Source organism: Balaenoptera ricei, chromosome 14, assembly GCF_028023285.1.
Source record: "Balaenoptera ricei isolate mBalRic1 chromosome 14, mBalRic1.hap2, whole genome shotgun sequence".
Lineage (NCBI taxonomy): Eukaryota > Metazoa > Chordata > Mammalia > Artiodactyla > Balaenopteridae > Balaenoptera > Balaenoptera ricei.
Window position 1 is genome coordinate 52,894,757 of NC_082652.1, and position 14,876 is coordinate 52,909,632.

The 14,876-nt window shown below is 53.4% G+C and overlaps 1 protein-coding gene across 14 annotated transcripts in view; it reads right to left on the reverse strand.

Annotated features, from left to right (window-relative positions):
* Window positions 1-869, reverse strand: part of CELF4 (CUGBP Elav-like family member 4) — a 296,959-nt gene extending 296,090 nt beyond the window's left edge. For all 14 annotated transcript variants that reach the window (XM_059894980.1, XM_059894978.1, XM_059894976.1 and 11 more), the window contains exon 1: window positions 584-869. In XM_059894980.1, coding sequence (XP_059750963.1) covers window positions 584-869 — 286 coding nt within the window. The remainder of the gene's footprint in view (window positions 1-583) is intronic.
* Between the last annotated feature and the right edge of the window lie 14,007 nt (window positions 870-14,876).

Consider the following 14,876-nt stretch of genomic DNA (forward strand, 5'->3'; position numbering starts at 1 on the left):
TATTCAGGCACACAGCTCAACAGGGAGAGTTTACTGTTAAATTGATAGCGAAATAAAAATATATCTTTGAATTTGTCACCTCTCTTCTTTTTAGACGGCTGCGCTCCTGCTACTCTGGCCCCAAGCGGAGAAGGAGAAAACCATCTCCGCTTAGTATTTCAGCACCACGGCGATGGACAGCACCCTTGGTCCCCGGCCGGCTGAGAGCCCGCCAGTCTGCTCAGCGTCCCGGGCTCGGCCGGTGCAGACGTCCCCATCCCAATCTTTCAAGTCGCTGTACCCAAAAATCCAAGCCCCGTTTCCCCTCGATCCTCTCTCTCTCTCTCTCTCTTCTTCTCCTGCTCCTGCTTCTCTCCCCACGAAACCGCGTCTGTCAGCTTTTTGCCCAAAACCCAGCCTTGCCCCGGCGAACAGCTCCCCACGCACCCCAGTCCCGGTCTCTGCTGCCTGAGCGCCTCCCTCCTCGGCGTCCGCCCGAGGCTCCCTCTCGCGCCGTCTCCCGCTCGCTCGTTCGTCGCCGGCCGATCGGCCCGCCCGCCCGCTCCTTCTCACCGGCAAAGTTGGGAACGAAAGGTGCACTCACCTTTGTGCATGCCTGTGAACCTGTCCTTCAGAACCGTAAGCTCGTAGATCTTGCCGAACTCCTCGAAGAGGGGCTTGAGGTCCTTCTCATCCAGGTTGCGGGGGATCTGCCCAATGAACAGCTTGATGGCATCGTGGTCCTTCATGGGAATGGTCGACGGGTTCCCCGGGCTGTGGCTTAATCCGTTCATATGCCCGGCGCTGCCCGGGCTGCTGCCGAGCCCGTTGGTACTGAGGCTCGCGTTGTCAGCCTGTCCGTTTGCTAACGTGGCCATCTTTATATACATAGAGAAAATCTTCTTTCCTTTTATTCTTTCTTGCTCGCACTCTCTCTCTCCTCTCCCTCGCAAGCTCGCTCGCGCTCACACACGCACACGCATACACACACTCGGGTTCTCTCCCCCTCGGTTTCTCTACACCTCGCTCTCCTCTCGCTCTCTGCTCTCTCTTTCTCCTCTCTTCTCTCGCTCGCTCGCGCTCGCGCTCTCTCTCCTCTCCCCCCCCCCCCCCTCCCTCTCTTCTCTCTCTCTCCCTCTCTCCCTCTCTCTCTCTCTCTCTCTTTCGGTCTGATCAGATTTTTTTTTTTTTTTTTTTTTTTTTTACATTGAACAGACAGGATCTCTGTCCTTTGCGTTTAAACAGGCTGGACCGGTTCAAGTTCCCAGTCAGACCAGGGGTGGGGGCGGCGAGTGTGCGCGCGCGGAAGAGGGGGGCGCGGGGCCGGGAGGGCAAGATTTAGGCGGGGGGGCTCAGCGCGGCGGCGGGCGGCGGCCGGGAGCAGGGTGGCGTGGGGCGGCGCCGGCCCCGCCGCGCCTCCCCCGTCGGCGGCCCCGGCGAGCAGCGGTGGTACAGTCCGAGACGGCCCCCGGCTATAAATAGCGCCAGGCGCATGGCTCTTCGGGAGGCGCTGAGATTCCGGGCCCGGCGGCCGCGGGGAGCGGGTGCCAGTTAGGAACGGGGCTGCTGCTTCCTCTTTGCCTTTTGGGGGTTCTTTTTGTAATAGCAGCAGGTGCAACTTTTTGTTTTTTTTAAAAAAAACATTGATTTTCATTTTCGTGTGGGTATGTAGGGGGGCGTTATGCCCTGAGCTGCGCTCTATTAGAGCGCCAGGCGGGCGAAGCAAAGGCAGGGATGGCGGGCGGGGCGGCGGCGAAGGTGGAATGGGCGCTTTTTTTCTCCCATCTGGTTCCCTTTATTTAGACTTGAAAAAGCGAGCCGGCTTGGAGGAAGTCCGCCCAGCGATCCGAGTGCGCATTGATCAGTGTCGAGAGAAAAAATGCTACATAAATATATATTATGTGGATAAATCTGTAGACAAGAGCTCTATCTCGCGCGCGCTCTCTCTGTCTTTCTCTGCTTTTTCCCTCCTCGCATCCCCAACCTGCCAGAGCAGCCCCAAATCTTCGCCCTCCCGCACGGCATCTACCGCCACCCGAGCTACCTGGGGAGGACGGGTCTGGGGAGCGGTTGGGCAGCGTTGGGGGGGACGGGGCGTAGAGATTCGGGGCCCGATCCTCGTCCCAGCCCGCCCGCGAAGGCTGGAGGTGGGTATTCCGTCCCGGACGGCCTCCCCGCCCCAAAGCGCGGCGGCTGGACCGGCAGGCGGCTGGCGGGAGGAAGGTAGGAGCCGGGCGCCTCGGCCCGCTCGCTCGGCTGGGAAGGAGGCAGGTTCTGGGCGCGGTGGCCGGTGAGCCAGCACGAGGGACTGGCTTGATTTTGCCCTTGTCTGCTTTACTGGTTCAAATTGAAAAAAATTTTTTTTTTCTAAATTCACCACCAAAGAAATAAAACCACCAAATCGCTCTCCGGGCTGCGGCCGGACCCAGACTCCTACTGCGTGCTTTGCCCCCTCGGGCTTCGTTTGCAGCACCTCCCACTCCAAAAGTGCGAGGCTGGGAGTCAAGTCTGCGGGGAGAGCAAAGGGTCCCGCCGCCCAGCCCAGACTCCGTAAGGTTCCCCATCAGGCCCGCCGGGGCCAGGACGTCGGCTGCGCGGGAGAGGGAGCGGCTGGCTGGCGCGGGAGCCGGGTTCAAGCAGCCCCGCCTCTGGGGGCGAACACTGGTTGTGAACTTGGCTTGGGAGAGTAGATTCCCCTTTTAATGATATTTACCTGCACCACATTTGCGTTTCTAGGGCAGCCTCTTCTCCGCTTCCGGGCAAATTAAAATAACGCGCCTCCTCCCTCGCGGGTTGCAGGGCAAAGCTGCTGGCTTGACCCTGTCCTGGTCCCCACCAGCCCCTTTCCGGTGTTTTGGGTTTCTCTTTTCTTGACCTCGGATTACGTGATGTTACTAGACAACATCATGTTTAAAATTTTATTTAAAGGAATGAGACCCTAGCTGCCTGAAAACTGAGACCAAGCTCGTTTGGTACAGCCACAACGCCGAGCTCTACAGCGCCGGGAGGAGGCCCGAGGAGGCCCTGAGGTTCCGCTGCCCCAGGCCCCGAGCCCACCCGGGTCACCTCTCCCCGAGGATTCAGTGTCCAAACCAAACAGCAAGTACAGTTCTGAGATCTGTGGAACTTCATCCTTTCATTTTAAGATACTCCTGCCTTTGCTTGATGGAATCCTGTGTAAGTATAGTTGATACATAACTCGGTTCAGGGCTTACGTTACCCAGTGTTATCTGATGGTCTAAGGAAAGCCCAAGTTGAAGGAATGGAACAGAAACTCACACACAGAGCTTCTTTGCCATGTGGCTGTAGGCTTGGTGCGCCTGTGAAGTGCTGTAATAAGGCAGCACGTCCCTGGTAGGCACACAGACGGTTTGAGCTGGTGGCTTGGAGGTGTGTGCATATGTCTTGTCAGGATTGTGGGTGCTTGTGTGGATGCATTGTGGATGTGTACCTAGACCCTGTTTATATCCACACTCTGCCTGTGTGTGTGTGTGTGTGTGTGTGTGTGTGTCTGTGTGTATGTACACCCACTCGGCTGAGACCTCCTCTTCCCCTTTCCCACAGGGCACTGTCAGCAGAGGCCAATAACTTTATTCAAAACATCTCTTCCAACATCAGCTTGTGGCACTGACACCTAACTCCCAGAATCTCACAAAGGAGTGGAATGTACTTTCTGCCTTAACAGGGGAGTTTAGGAGAGTAATTCCTCCTTGAGGTCTCTTTTTCTCCTTGCCTCCTCCTCCCCACAAAGTGAAGTGAGGACAAGGGGAAGTAAAGAAAGTGAGCAGAGGGGGGCTGGGAAAAGAGGGACCTGCACAGGGGTGGGGGCTGAGGTTCACATCCAAGTCTTTCTGACCCCACCTCAACTCCTTCCCCAGAGGTTCAAGTAAATTATTCACAGGTGTTTCATTAATAATAATAATAGCCAATACATAAATAAAAGCAACCCCTGGGCAGGAGTGAGTGGGAGAGTTGAGTTGTTACTGAAAGGGGGCATCTGGTTATTTCAGATACACGCAGAGACTCCTCCATGCGGTGTAGCTCCAACCCCCACCCAGGGCTGCATCTCCTCCCCCTGCACCAAGGCCCCCTCCCTCTCTCCCTCCACGTCTGGACCCTGGACCTGAAGTTATGGAGAGCCCCTTCTTCCGTAGGGAAGATTCCTCACTCTCCCCTCTCTTCCACCTGAGAGCGGCTGATTTTGGATCTGGGCTGTCTCCCCTTAGGGGGTCGCACATTCCTCAACTTTCAGCTCTCTGGAAGGTGTGTGGTGAGATACCCCACCTCCCCCCAGCTTCCTGGGGCAGAAGCAACTTCTGCCAAGACATGATCTCTTAAAGGCACAGAGCGGCATCTGTCCGGCTCCCACCTCTCTGCCACAGCATAGTGTTAGGGATAAAATAACACAGACAGGTGTCTCAAAATAATGCCATAAAGGAGTAGGACCCCTGAGAAAAGAGTAAGGAACATGGTTAGGTTGGTGCTTTGGTCTCCTCGCCCTTGACAGTCTAGAAGGACTTGAGTTAAATTTTTTTTTAACCTTAAATCATCAAAGAGAAATGTAATTAGGGGAAGATGGGGGCAAAGTATTACTCACTGTGACATTTAAACAGATTTAAAACTTCTTCTCCAAGTGCCACTTCATGGCCACAATTGTTCCATCCACTGAGAAGGAGAAGGCTGGCAAATGGAAGGGGGAGCTGGGAGCAATTGCTTCTCAGTTGCTCTCTTCGTTCGGGGTTTACACTCTGTTGCTGATTCACCTTTGGGGATGTAAGGAGCCCCGTGTGGTGGGGATCTTGGTTCAGGTGGTGTCCCTGTGCAGGCCTCTCCGCTGCCTCCTGCTTTTCACTTCCTTTCCTCCTCCTCTTCCTCAGGGAGGGAGGAGGCCCTTTTTGTGCCCAGCTTCCCTCCAGTTTGGCCACCATTATTCCCCTCCTTCTGGCACCCACTGAACCACATTCCACAGCCTTGGCCGTGGCCACATACCCTCAAGCCGGCACTGGCTCTCCTGACTGTGAATCTTCTCTCCATCTAGATTGAGAACTGGTGGAGGGCAGGAACCAAGTCATCTGGCCCCGCCTCTCCTCTGCAGCCCCCCTTGACAGGCAAGGGCACACAGTAGGTGCTCAGGTTGGAGCTTCTAGACACCAATGGCTAATCTGACTTTGGGGGGCAATGCTGTGTTCATTCAAATAGACTCTAAGAATGGGGAGCTGCAGGGCCCCAGGCAGACTCTCTCCCAGAAGTTCCGAGCCCAGGATGAGAACAAGTAGTTTAGAACACACACAGCAGCTTGACTTAGAAGCACCACCACTCAGTCATTCTTGTGTTGATCTAGCCCTTCCACTCTCCCACTGGAAGCAGCAGAGAAAGGACAGACCTGGGAAGAATCTGTCTGTCTTGTTAGAGAGACCAAAGTCATACCAAGTGAAAAGCCCCAGAACAGCGAATGGCAACAGATGGAAAAGTGTCTTCTAGGCCCAAGGAGGTCCACATTCACATGTGAGAAAACAGAAAACAATCCAAACTGTATGTGGTGATCTGTGATGGGGGTAGCAGCCTTGAGGAAAAAGGGGTCCTTGTGAAGGCAGGGTGCAGAAGGGGGTAGATGGCCAGAGAGCCGGGTGATGGCCTGGCCTTAGGGCTAGGAGCGCAAGAGGTATCTGGTTCTCTAAGGTTTTGTTGAGAACCAGCTGAAAACAGCTTCCATCTGCATGGGGCTCCCCTAACAGAGACCAGACCTCCAATTAAAATCTTTCTGGAGTGACTGCTCGGCCCAGCCCTGCAGAGGGCAGTGAGGGGAGGCTGGAGAGAGGGAGATTCACTTGCTTGCTGTTTGGGCCAAGAGACTGACTCAGAGAGCTGAGTAATCACGCACAGGCAGGACCCAATCGAAGGCTGGAGTGAAAGGTGCCAGAGAGTTGTGCCATGGGACCCTGAAGAAGCGGTGCTTGTGTGGGCAGTGGCACCCAGGAGAGGCTCACTGGTGGAGAGAGCTCTGATCTGGTTCTGCAGGAAGGGGTGGGTCAGCTTGGGAAGAGAGGAGAGAGGTTGAGGCAGTGGGTGGAGCTGCTGGGCCTGGAGAGGGCAAGGGGCTCTGGGCTCTTGCGTGATGGTAAGGAGGTAGAGGCTCCTGTGTGGAGCTGGGTGGGGTAGGCAAGATGAGGCTTTGATGGCAGCCTCGGAAGTCTGTTTTTTATCGTCTTCATAGCCCAGGGGTTCTGTCCTTGAATAATTTGGGAAGGAACAATAATTGAGGTGGGAAAGAAGAGGAAAACAGCGCCTGCCTTCTCTCAGTTAACATTAGCAGCCTCCTGCCGCCCAGAATGCACGGTCGAAGGGCTCCCCTGTCCTGTCCTGAGCCCACAGCAGGCCTGGCCGCGGGAGCAAACCCCTGGAGGGAGGAAGAAAATTGGCGGTGGGACGCTCTCTCGGAGCTCAGACAAGTGCCAGGGCTGGTGAGGGTGGGGCCTCTGGACTTCCTTCCCGTCTGGCTGAGCCCCCAGGGACACATGGCCTTGGTCTCGTGGGGGCTCCTGGGCTTGGGTAGCAGTGGGAAATGCTTTGGGGAGTCTCCGACGTTTGGGTCAACCTGGATGTGCCCTCGAGGCTCCTGTTCCAGGCTTTCATGCCAATCTGGGCTTTGCCTCATTTTGGCTGAGGGTGGGCAGAAAATGGAGAGGTGGGATAGAGGAACCTGGAGCTGCAGCGCAGGTATCCTGCATCCTGCATCCCGTGTGTTGGGCTGGGAGAGCCTGAGCTCAGTGGGAGGGATCTGAGCCATGGCTTTCCTGGGTCTCAGCTTCCTCCTCTGTAAAATGGAGACTGTGATCCTTTCTTCCACCCTCCTTTCCTTCCTCACATCACATCCTAGAAGGGGAGACCGTGGCATATCTGGGAGGCTGACTCATGGTTCTTACGTAAAAATTGTTAAGGTGAGAATAGAAACTGAGGGTCACAGTGGGCTACAAAAAGGTGTAGAGAAAGTTAACTTATTTGAACTGAAGGGTTAGGAATTTACTCTTTATCTTTCGCAGAGAATTTACATTTTTTAAAAAGGAGACAGTCTGGGCCAGGCAGCACTCAGTCCAACAGAAGCAGGTACTTACAACTGCGCTTAGGTAAAGCTGGCTTCAAGTCATGCCTCTCCCACTTACTAACTCTGGGACCTTGGACAGGTTTTTTTTTTTTTTTTTTTTATCTCTTTGTGGCTCAGTTTCCTCGTTTGTAAAATAGGAAGAGGAATAGCAACTACTTCATCCAGTTGTTGTGAGCAGTAACTGAGTAGCTGCAGGTGAAGCGCTTAGATCAGCGTCTGACCAGCCAGTGTTGTCAGAGCATCTCCCATGGGCTGTGGGGTGGTGGCGGAGGGGCTACCCCAGGCCCCTCCCACATCCTACAGAGGAGGCGGTGCACCCCCTCCAGCTGGGGCCTAAGTGGGCCCTACAGTGGGTGCCCTCACTTGCTGCACGACTGTTTGTCCAGGTGCTCCTGGGAGCGGGCAGCCTTCCGGGAGTGCAAGGGGTCATCAGCACCCCTACCTGGGGCCTGCCCTGGGTACTGGGCAGCCCCTTCTTACCTGAGAGGTGTTGCCACAGCAATTCCTTTTAATTGCGATGGTTTACTAATTTATTTTTAATCATGTTAATTTATTGTACATGAGCCCTGAGGTTTTCAGACACTGGGCTCACTTTGGAAACTGGAATAGTGCCTTGTGTTTATTACACACCCAATGCCGTGCATAAATGTCACTTTCTTGTGGTCACAATTTCTCTGATAATGTTGCTAGATGGACAGCTTCTATCTACCTGGGCTCTCTCATCTGAATTCTCCCCAAAGCCGCCAGGCTCCCAGGCTGGCACACCGTCCTTCAGATAGTGCTGGGGTTAAGAGACCCAGTGTCCACCGGCTATGCAGGTGACATGGAGTGAGGTGGCTGGGAGGGGACAGGGAGACACCAACTGGACGGGGGCTCGGGATGGTGAGACTGCAGGACATGTACACTGGGCTGGATCTTCAAAGGGTTGTTATCTGGGGGCTTCAGAGTCACCCACCTATGTGGACCCCTCCTGCTCCCTCACCCAGCAGCTGGGTGCTAACAAGAGCTTGACAAGAAGGCTGCAGCTGCATGGCCTGGGGAGAGAGAAGGAGAGGCGTGTGATGCGGCTGGAGAGGGCATGTGGACAGTCAAGTCCGGCAGTGAAGGCCATGGCAGGTTGTAGGCTTGTGTTCGGAGTGGCAGGTGGCCATGGGGCAGGGGTTTGCAGCAGGCTGAGCCCATAGGAAAGACTCAGGGTAGGGACTCACTGACCATCCGCTAACCTGCTGCTGCTTCTAACACAGAAGAGTATAATCAATGACACAACAGCAGGACGATGAAGGTAAAGACTGGGTATTTATGAAGAAGGAAGAAATCACCCTCCACCCCCAGCCCAACACATGTGCTGAGGGGGAGGGGCACATTATTGGGCCCATTTTCCATAGGTCATTTCTGCATTCAAAGGATGAAGGTTTGCTACCACTAGGAATATTTAAAGCAGGTGCCGTAGGTTTTCAAGAACCATCCTCCTCCTGCCAAATAATTTCCAGATGGCAACCTTCTTTTAATAAGTTTAAAGTCTTCCAAAGTATATAAGCAAAGTTGTGTATATAAATTCTGGTCTCTTACTAAACAGGCACATTAATATAAATTTTGTGCAGAGTAAAATTAAAGAAATACAGTCTATAAACACAACTGGGTATTTATTGCTTTAAAATAAGTATATAAAACTTAAGTTACTGTAGATACATATAGGCATAGTACATGCACTGTGTATAGAAAGAGTCTGAACTTTGGAACCAGACAGATCTATAAGTTACCAGCCATATAAGTTGTGCTCTCAGCCTCAGTTTCCTCATCTGAAACATGGGCATGATAACACTGCATGTGATTGTCGTAAATAGGTAATAAATTACTAAAAGAGGTATTAAATATATAGTATCTGCCACATAGTAGATGCCCATTAAATGTGAGCTGTGATTGTTATGAGTGTATTCATTAGAAAGTAAACTAAGTCTCTCCTTTCCAGGGATAAATATAAGCTGTAGTAGAAAATAGCATTTAGACTATGTGTGATAAGACGTGGAGATTTTCTAAGGAATAGGACAGTCGGAGTTTCTCCTCGGTGGTCCTTCCAGTGTGTTGGGTAGAGAAGAGTGGTTGTGGGTGCAGTGTTGTTGTGAGGGAGTTTGGGGGAGCAGAGCCCATGTCAGGGAGGGGCCCCATGAGTTTCTTCCAGCCCAGCAGTTCAGTGATGCCCACCTCATTCAGGCTTTAGGAAGGGCCCACGCTGTAGCACCCCCCCCACTGCTTGGGAACCTGCATCCACACATCTGCGTGCCCAGACCCCGGGAGGCTCCCACAACAGGCCTGCATGACCGACCCCCCTCCCCGGGAAGGAGCGGGTGGGCAAGCTCTGTGACTCACTCCCTGGCTCCGTGCCCTCTCGCTGAGTCACAATGTAATTGATCTCTCTCTGCGAGAGGTTCCTGCTCTCCTGTGACCCAAAGCAGGGTCATTTCCAGACTGGGGCTGGGGAGGCCTGGCCTGGGGTGGGAGGGAGGGCCTGTCTGGGGAGAGGCAATCCCCGGAGGGAGGGGCAGGTCGTCAGAACCTGAGGATGGCCCTGAGCCTTGTGCAGACTTTCCTGGATGTCTGCTGAGGTGCTGTGTTTGGAGGAGTCGGGGGCTGGTCCATTGCCCACCACCACACTTTGGTGTCCCCGTCAGGGCAGGGCTGTCTCTGTAAAACTTGCTGCAGGAAATAATGAAGGCAGAGTTTGGTCTGTGGGAATCTCCTTGAAGATGTCCATGGTGTTTGTGAGTCAGGGATGCGGGTGCCTCCTTCTTGTATCCAAACTGAGTTGTGGGCTTTGAGGAGCTGAGGGGTGGGAGGTGGGAGGTTGGGAATGTGTGATCCACACATCGTACAAGGGCAACCTCATGTCATCCTTGGCCCAGAAAGAAAGAACCTCCTCTGATATTGATGAAATGGGAAACTCTGGCCAGAAGGGATAAAATCCCAAATCCTTCTGGCCTGGTGTCAGAGGACGGGGTAAGGTTACCTCTGCCAAAGTCTTCCCCAATAGACAGATCTTGAATGTGGTCTGCAAGCTCCCAGACCAGCAATTGTCACACTGGCCCTGCCTTTGACAGCATCACTACCCCACCTGGGACAAGTCACGTAATCGCTTTTGGTTTCTGTATCCTCATCTAGAAAATGGGCTTCCAGGTCTCCTTCTATCCCAGAGAAGGAGCTAATGAATATATAAAGCTCTAAGAAATAACCAATCTTATTGTTATAAACCTGCCCCCTCTGCATTTCCCAGTTCCTTGCTCTTGTCCTGACTGAGATCCACACGGAAAGATCTGTGCCCCATTGGGTCTTAACGACTGTTCCCAGTCCCAGTTCTGAGATGAGCCCTGCTCAACCTCATGACCACCCCACTGAGAGCAGAGCTGGGTCTTGATGGACTTCATGCCAGGAGTCACTTCTGTGGCCATCAAATAACAGAGAGGCTCAATCCAGGCTCTGATGGGACTCGGGAAAAACTCGCTGTATGATTGGGTCGTCTGCTTCCCCTTTCCGGACCTTATTCTCTGAATTATGGGATGGGGACAGTAATCCTTGCTCTGCATACATCGTGGGAAGCAGGGAGGATCAGAGGCAAGGAACGATGGAATTGCTTCCCAGAGTGTAGGGTGCTTATACTAATAGATGGGCTCCTGCCCCCACCCACCTCCATCCTGCCTCTGCACAGCCCTGGCCTCAGAGCAGCCCTGAGAACAGAAAGAGCAGCTGGGTTCTCACATCCATCCTCCTTCTCCTGATTATTTCTCCCAATCACACTTAATAGCTGCCTGGCTTTTGGCTGCAGCCCGGTATATAATAACCTGCAATTATTGTCCACTTAAGCTGTCTCCAGGGCCTTGTCTGTTGCGCTGCCCAGGCCCGCACCGCCGGCCTGCTGATTTCCATCAGAGTCAGGACCAGTGGGAAGAAAGCCCTGAAGGGCTGGTCTGACAACTTGTTTGGCAGGGTTGCCAACTCCACGGCTGTAGCTTCTTCAGAGATGGGACCTCAGAGGTGCCCCCTCCAACCATACCCTCGTCCAGCCTGGGTGCCCCACCTTTCTGGGGTGTGACCGTCTGGGCAGTCCCCAGCCATCATCATCCTCTGGCCTCTGCATTTATGCACACACTGTCCTCATTTAAGTCTCCTTGCCTTTGTTTACCTTTATCTGGTGCTACCAGCTGCTTACGACTGCCCAGCCCCCATAGTGGCTTAGTTCCTCCTCTCTGCATCCTTATAAGGGAGGCACTGGCATTTTACATACCAGGTTACTGAAGGTCAGAGAGGTTAGGTGTCTTTTCTAGGGTCACACAGCCAGGAAGTGATAGAGTGAAAATTCAAAATCAGGTTGGCTGATTCCACTCACTTAGGCTCACTTATTTAACTCATGCAGTACTGTCAGCACTCTTCATAACAAGTCCTACCCTGCCTTGGTGACTCTGCTCAGTGCTACCTCTTTTGGAAAGCTGTCTCCACCACTGTGGTAGCACTGGTCTCTGCTACTCTGAATCCTTATAGCCCTTGAGTTGGAACCAGGTCCCCTTGGTCCTATGCGGGCACAGCACACCTGTCCTCCACCACTTTGATTCACAAATCATCTCTTTGTGCAGATCGGGTAAAGCTGAGCTTTCATCATTGTTCACATCTCCCCTTCCCAACTTTGACTTGTATCCTCCTGAGCGTCTCTCCTCGGGCCTGATCCTTGCAGCTCCTGATGAGGTCACTCACCCACCTATTTGGATTATCTCTCTGACCCCACTTGGCTCTGATGGTGGTGATGGTGATGATGATGATGATAAAAGTCGGTTTCTAGATTGTGAAAGAACAGGCGGGTTCCATGCCACCTCTGAGAGATGGCAGAACCTGAAGCTATTGATATTTTCACACCCCTCAGAATCTAATAATAATAAGATGACTAGGGCCACAAGAGGGAGGCCTGACTCTAAGTGAGGCCCTTTATCCAGAGTGCTGGTCATCTTGGCATGTGTCTGTGTGTCTGTCTGTGAGCATGTCTGTGTGTGTGTGTGTTCACATGGTCTAGAGCACAGTGGTGACAATGGGTTTTGGGGCCTGTCAGGGGCTGTGATGAGTAGATTCAGGGGTCTCCTGGGCTGTCAGGCCACAGGGACCCAGGGGCTGAGAGCTCTGAAGACCACTGTGACCAGAGGGTCCCCTGGCTGTGATCTTATTGGCAGTCACACTGGGCTCTGGGGTCCATGGAGGAGGTCCAGGGGCCAGGGCCCACCTGTCCAGGTCCCAGGCTGGTGCTCTGCCCCAGCCTGGCCCAGGGGATACTCCCTGCCTCCTTCCAGGTTCACCCTTTGCCTGAATATTCTCACAGGCTATTGTGTTCTTCAGTCCTTTGCCTTGGAAACAGAGTCTCAGCAAGAGGGCTTTGTTGGGAAAGAGTTCTGGGGTAGCCTGAGGCCTTCTATGTCCCCTCAAATCTTACAAGCTAAGTCTGAGGCTGGCCTGAAGTTGTCTGGTGCCTCAGGAAGGAGCCAGCCCTCCCTCCTCTGTGCCACCATAACTCATAGGTTCTGAGCGGGGCAGAGGCCTCCAGCCAGCGCCCAGTGCCCACACCCTCCCTCCTCCCACACTGACTGGTGCATCTCCCTGGCCTCTCTGAGCACTGCCCTGCCTCTCAGGCTGGAAATGCCCCTGTCCTCGGGTCCCTGGCCCTGAGCCCTGGGGTGAGACCTCCCAGGAAGGGCTGGGAAGATCCTTAGGGGCTGCAGGGGTAGCAGGTGAGGACACGGCCAGAGCCAGCTCTGCCAGCTATCACTTGCAGCAGCATTCAGGGACTTAACACTGACAGGGGCAAACACGGAGTGGCCTTTATTTTCTTTAACTGCCATTTTACTCTCCCGGCCCAGGGCCCAGGCTCTTTTATGCCAGGGGAAGAGGAAAGCTTCAAACGTGTTAGTTAGTGGTCAGTCATTTTCTTTCAGGTTAATCAGTCTTATATGGGCAAATCCTCCATCTCTGGAGGTTTCTTCCCTCTCTCTTCTAGTCAAGATGGCATCTGAGGTTGGGGGAAACTTACACAACCTGTGCTGGGGAGGGGGCCTCAGGCTGTCCTTGTGCTGTTGTCTGGGCCTTGATGGGCTCCTGGAGGATCTCCATCCTAGGGGTCCTAGAGTGGGAGCTGACAAGTTCCCCTGCCCACCAGGCCCCAGCTGGATGTCATGGTCACAGGCAGCCTCCGAGTCCCCCCATCTCCTACACCCAACTACAGCCTCTCACCCTCCCTCACCCGGGGAGGGGGGCAGACCCTGGCTTCTAGGTCTCTTCCTGTGTTTCCCACCCCAGACAGCAACCAGATAGCTTCTGGAATTCTCCCACACCTCAGGCAGGTGGGATGGACAGGGAGAAAGAATTGATGAAATCTGTTTAACCCCATCTTTCTGCCTAAACCCACTCTCCGTTTATACCCACCCACCCCAGTGGTGACCCCAGGTTGCCCAGAGCCACCCGAACAGGAGGTGTTGCCCAGTGCCCAGCTTTCAGCTTCCTTTGAAAATGTGCTTTTTCTCCCCCCCTCCCCCTTTGCTGTTTAAGGTCCAGCTCTGGGATGGGAGGCATGTGCTGTGTAGCAAGAACGCCTGCCCTTCCTTGTCTCCACTCCCGGCCCTTCTCCCCAAATCAGGAAGGCTTCTGTGGTCTGTTCCCTCCTGCTGCTGTGCCTGGGGACACCAGCCCAGCCTGGCACAGCTCTCGGCAATAGGATAGCCAGCGCTATTGGGAATCTACAGTGAAGCCGGGTTCGGCAGTCTGGTTATAATACAGAAAACCAAATATGTCCCTCTGGGGTGGCTTTTAAAACTAGTTGTGATCATTTGAAGAGTAAATCCTTAGCTACTTAGAAAGCTTGACAATCTAAAATGATTCATTTTTCAAATATTTAGGTTAGTTGAGATTTAGCATTTCCTAGTATGTAGAAGAGGCATGACTGTAAATTGATCAGAAGAGTTTTATGTGTAAGCTCTAATGTGCTCTAACCGTGTCCTTCACTGAGAGGCAGACCCTGACACAGAGCGCCCACCCTCCTGTGTGTGCCGTGTGTGTGTGTGTGTGTGTGTGTGTGTGTGATAAGAGAGAGAGAGAGAGAGAGTGGGTGTGCGCACGTGTGCATGTGTTTGTCAGACACACACATGGGTGAGTGCCTCTTCCTTATTGGGGTTTATTATATTTTCTTTGTGCTGCTAATGCTTCTGGCCTCTGGGGGTGCTATATATATACAGATACAGAATTTGAGAAACACAGGATTTTCCACCTGAAAGGAACCTTAGGCATCTTCTAATCCACTTTTCTCATTTTACACATCCGGCAATTAACATCCAAAGAGGTAAAGTGACTTGCTCAAGGGTCAGATATACAACCCAGGGCTCTCTCTCATTTTCTCTCTCTCTCATGCACACACACTTACCCTTTAGTTATAAATGGCTGTTTCTTCGTTGTTCAGCACATCTTTGTTTCTTTCTGTCTCTCCCTTGTACTTCCTTTTCACCCTGTTTGTCTTTCCTCCTCTCTCTCGCTCCTCTGTATTCCTGGGCCAGCAGAGATGCTGCCTCCCAGGAAGGCCGTCTCAGCAGCTGTCCAGGCCAGGGCCCATGTGCTGGCGGAGGTCGAGGCACGGGGCACTGTCTGCTTCCCAGTTCACAGGGAGCCTAGGGGGGCAGTGCCTCCGCCCTGGGGAAAGAGGCACAGAGGTGGGAGGGCGGGTCGGCTCTGTTGCTGTGCAGTCTGTTTTCAGCCTGATCCTATTTCCCTGGCTCCCTCC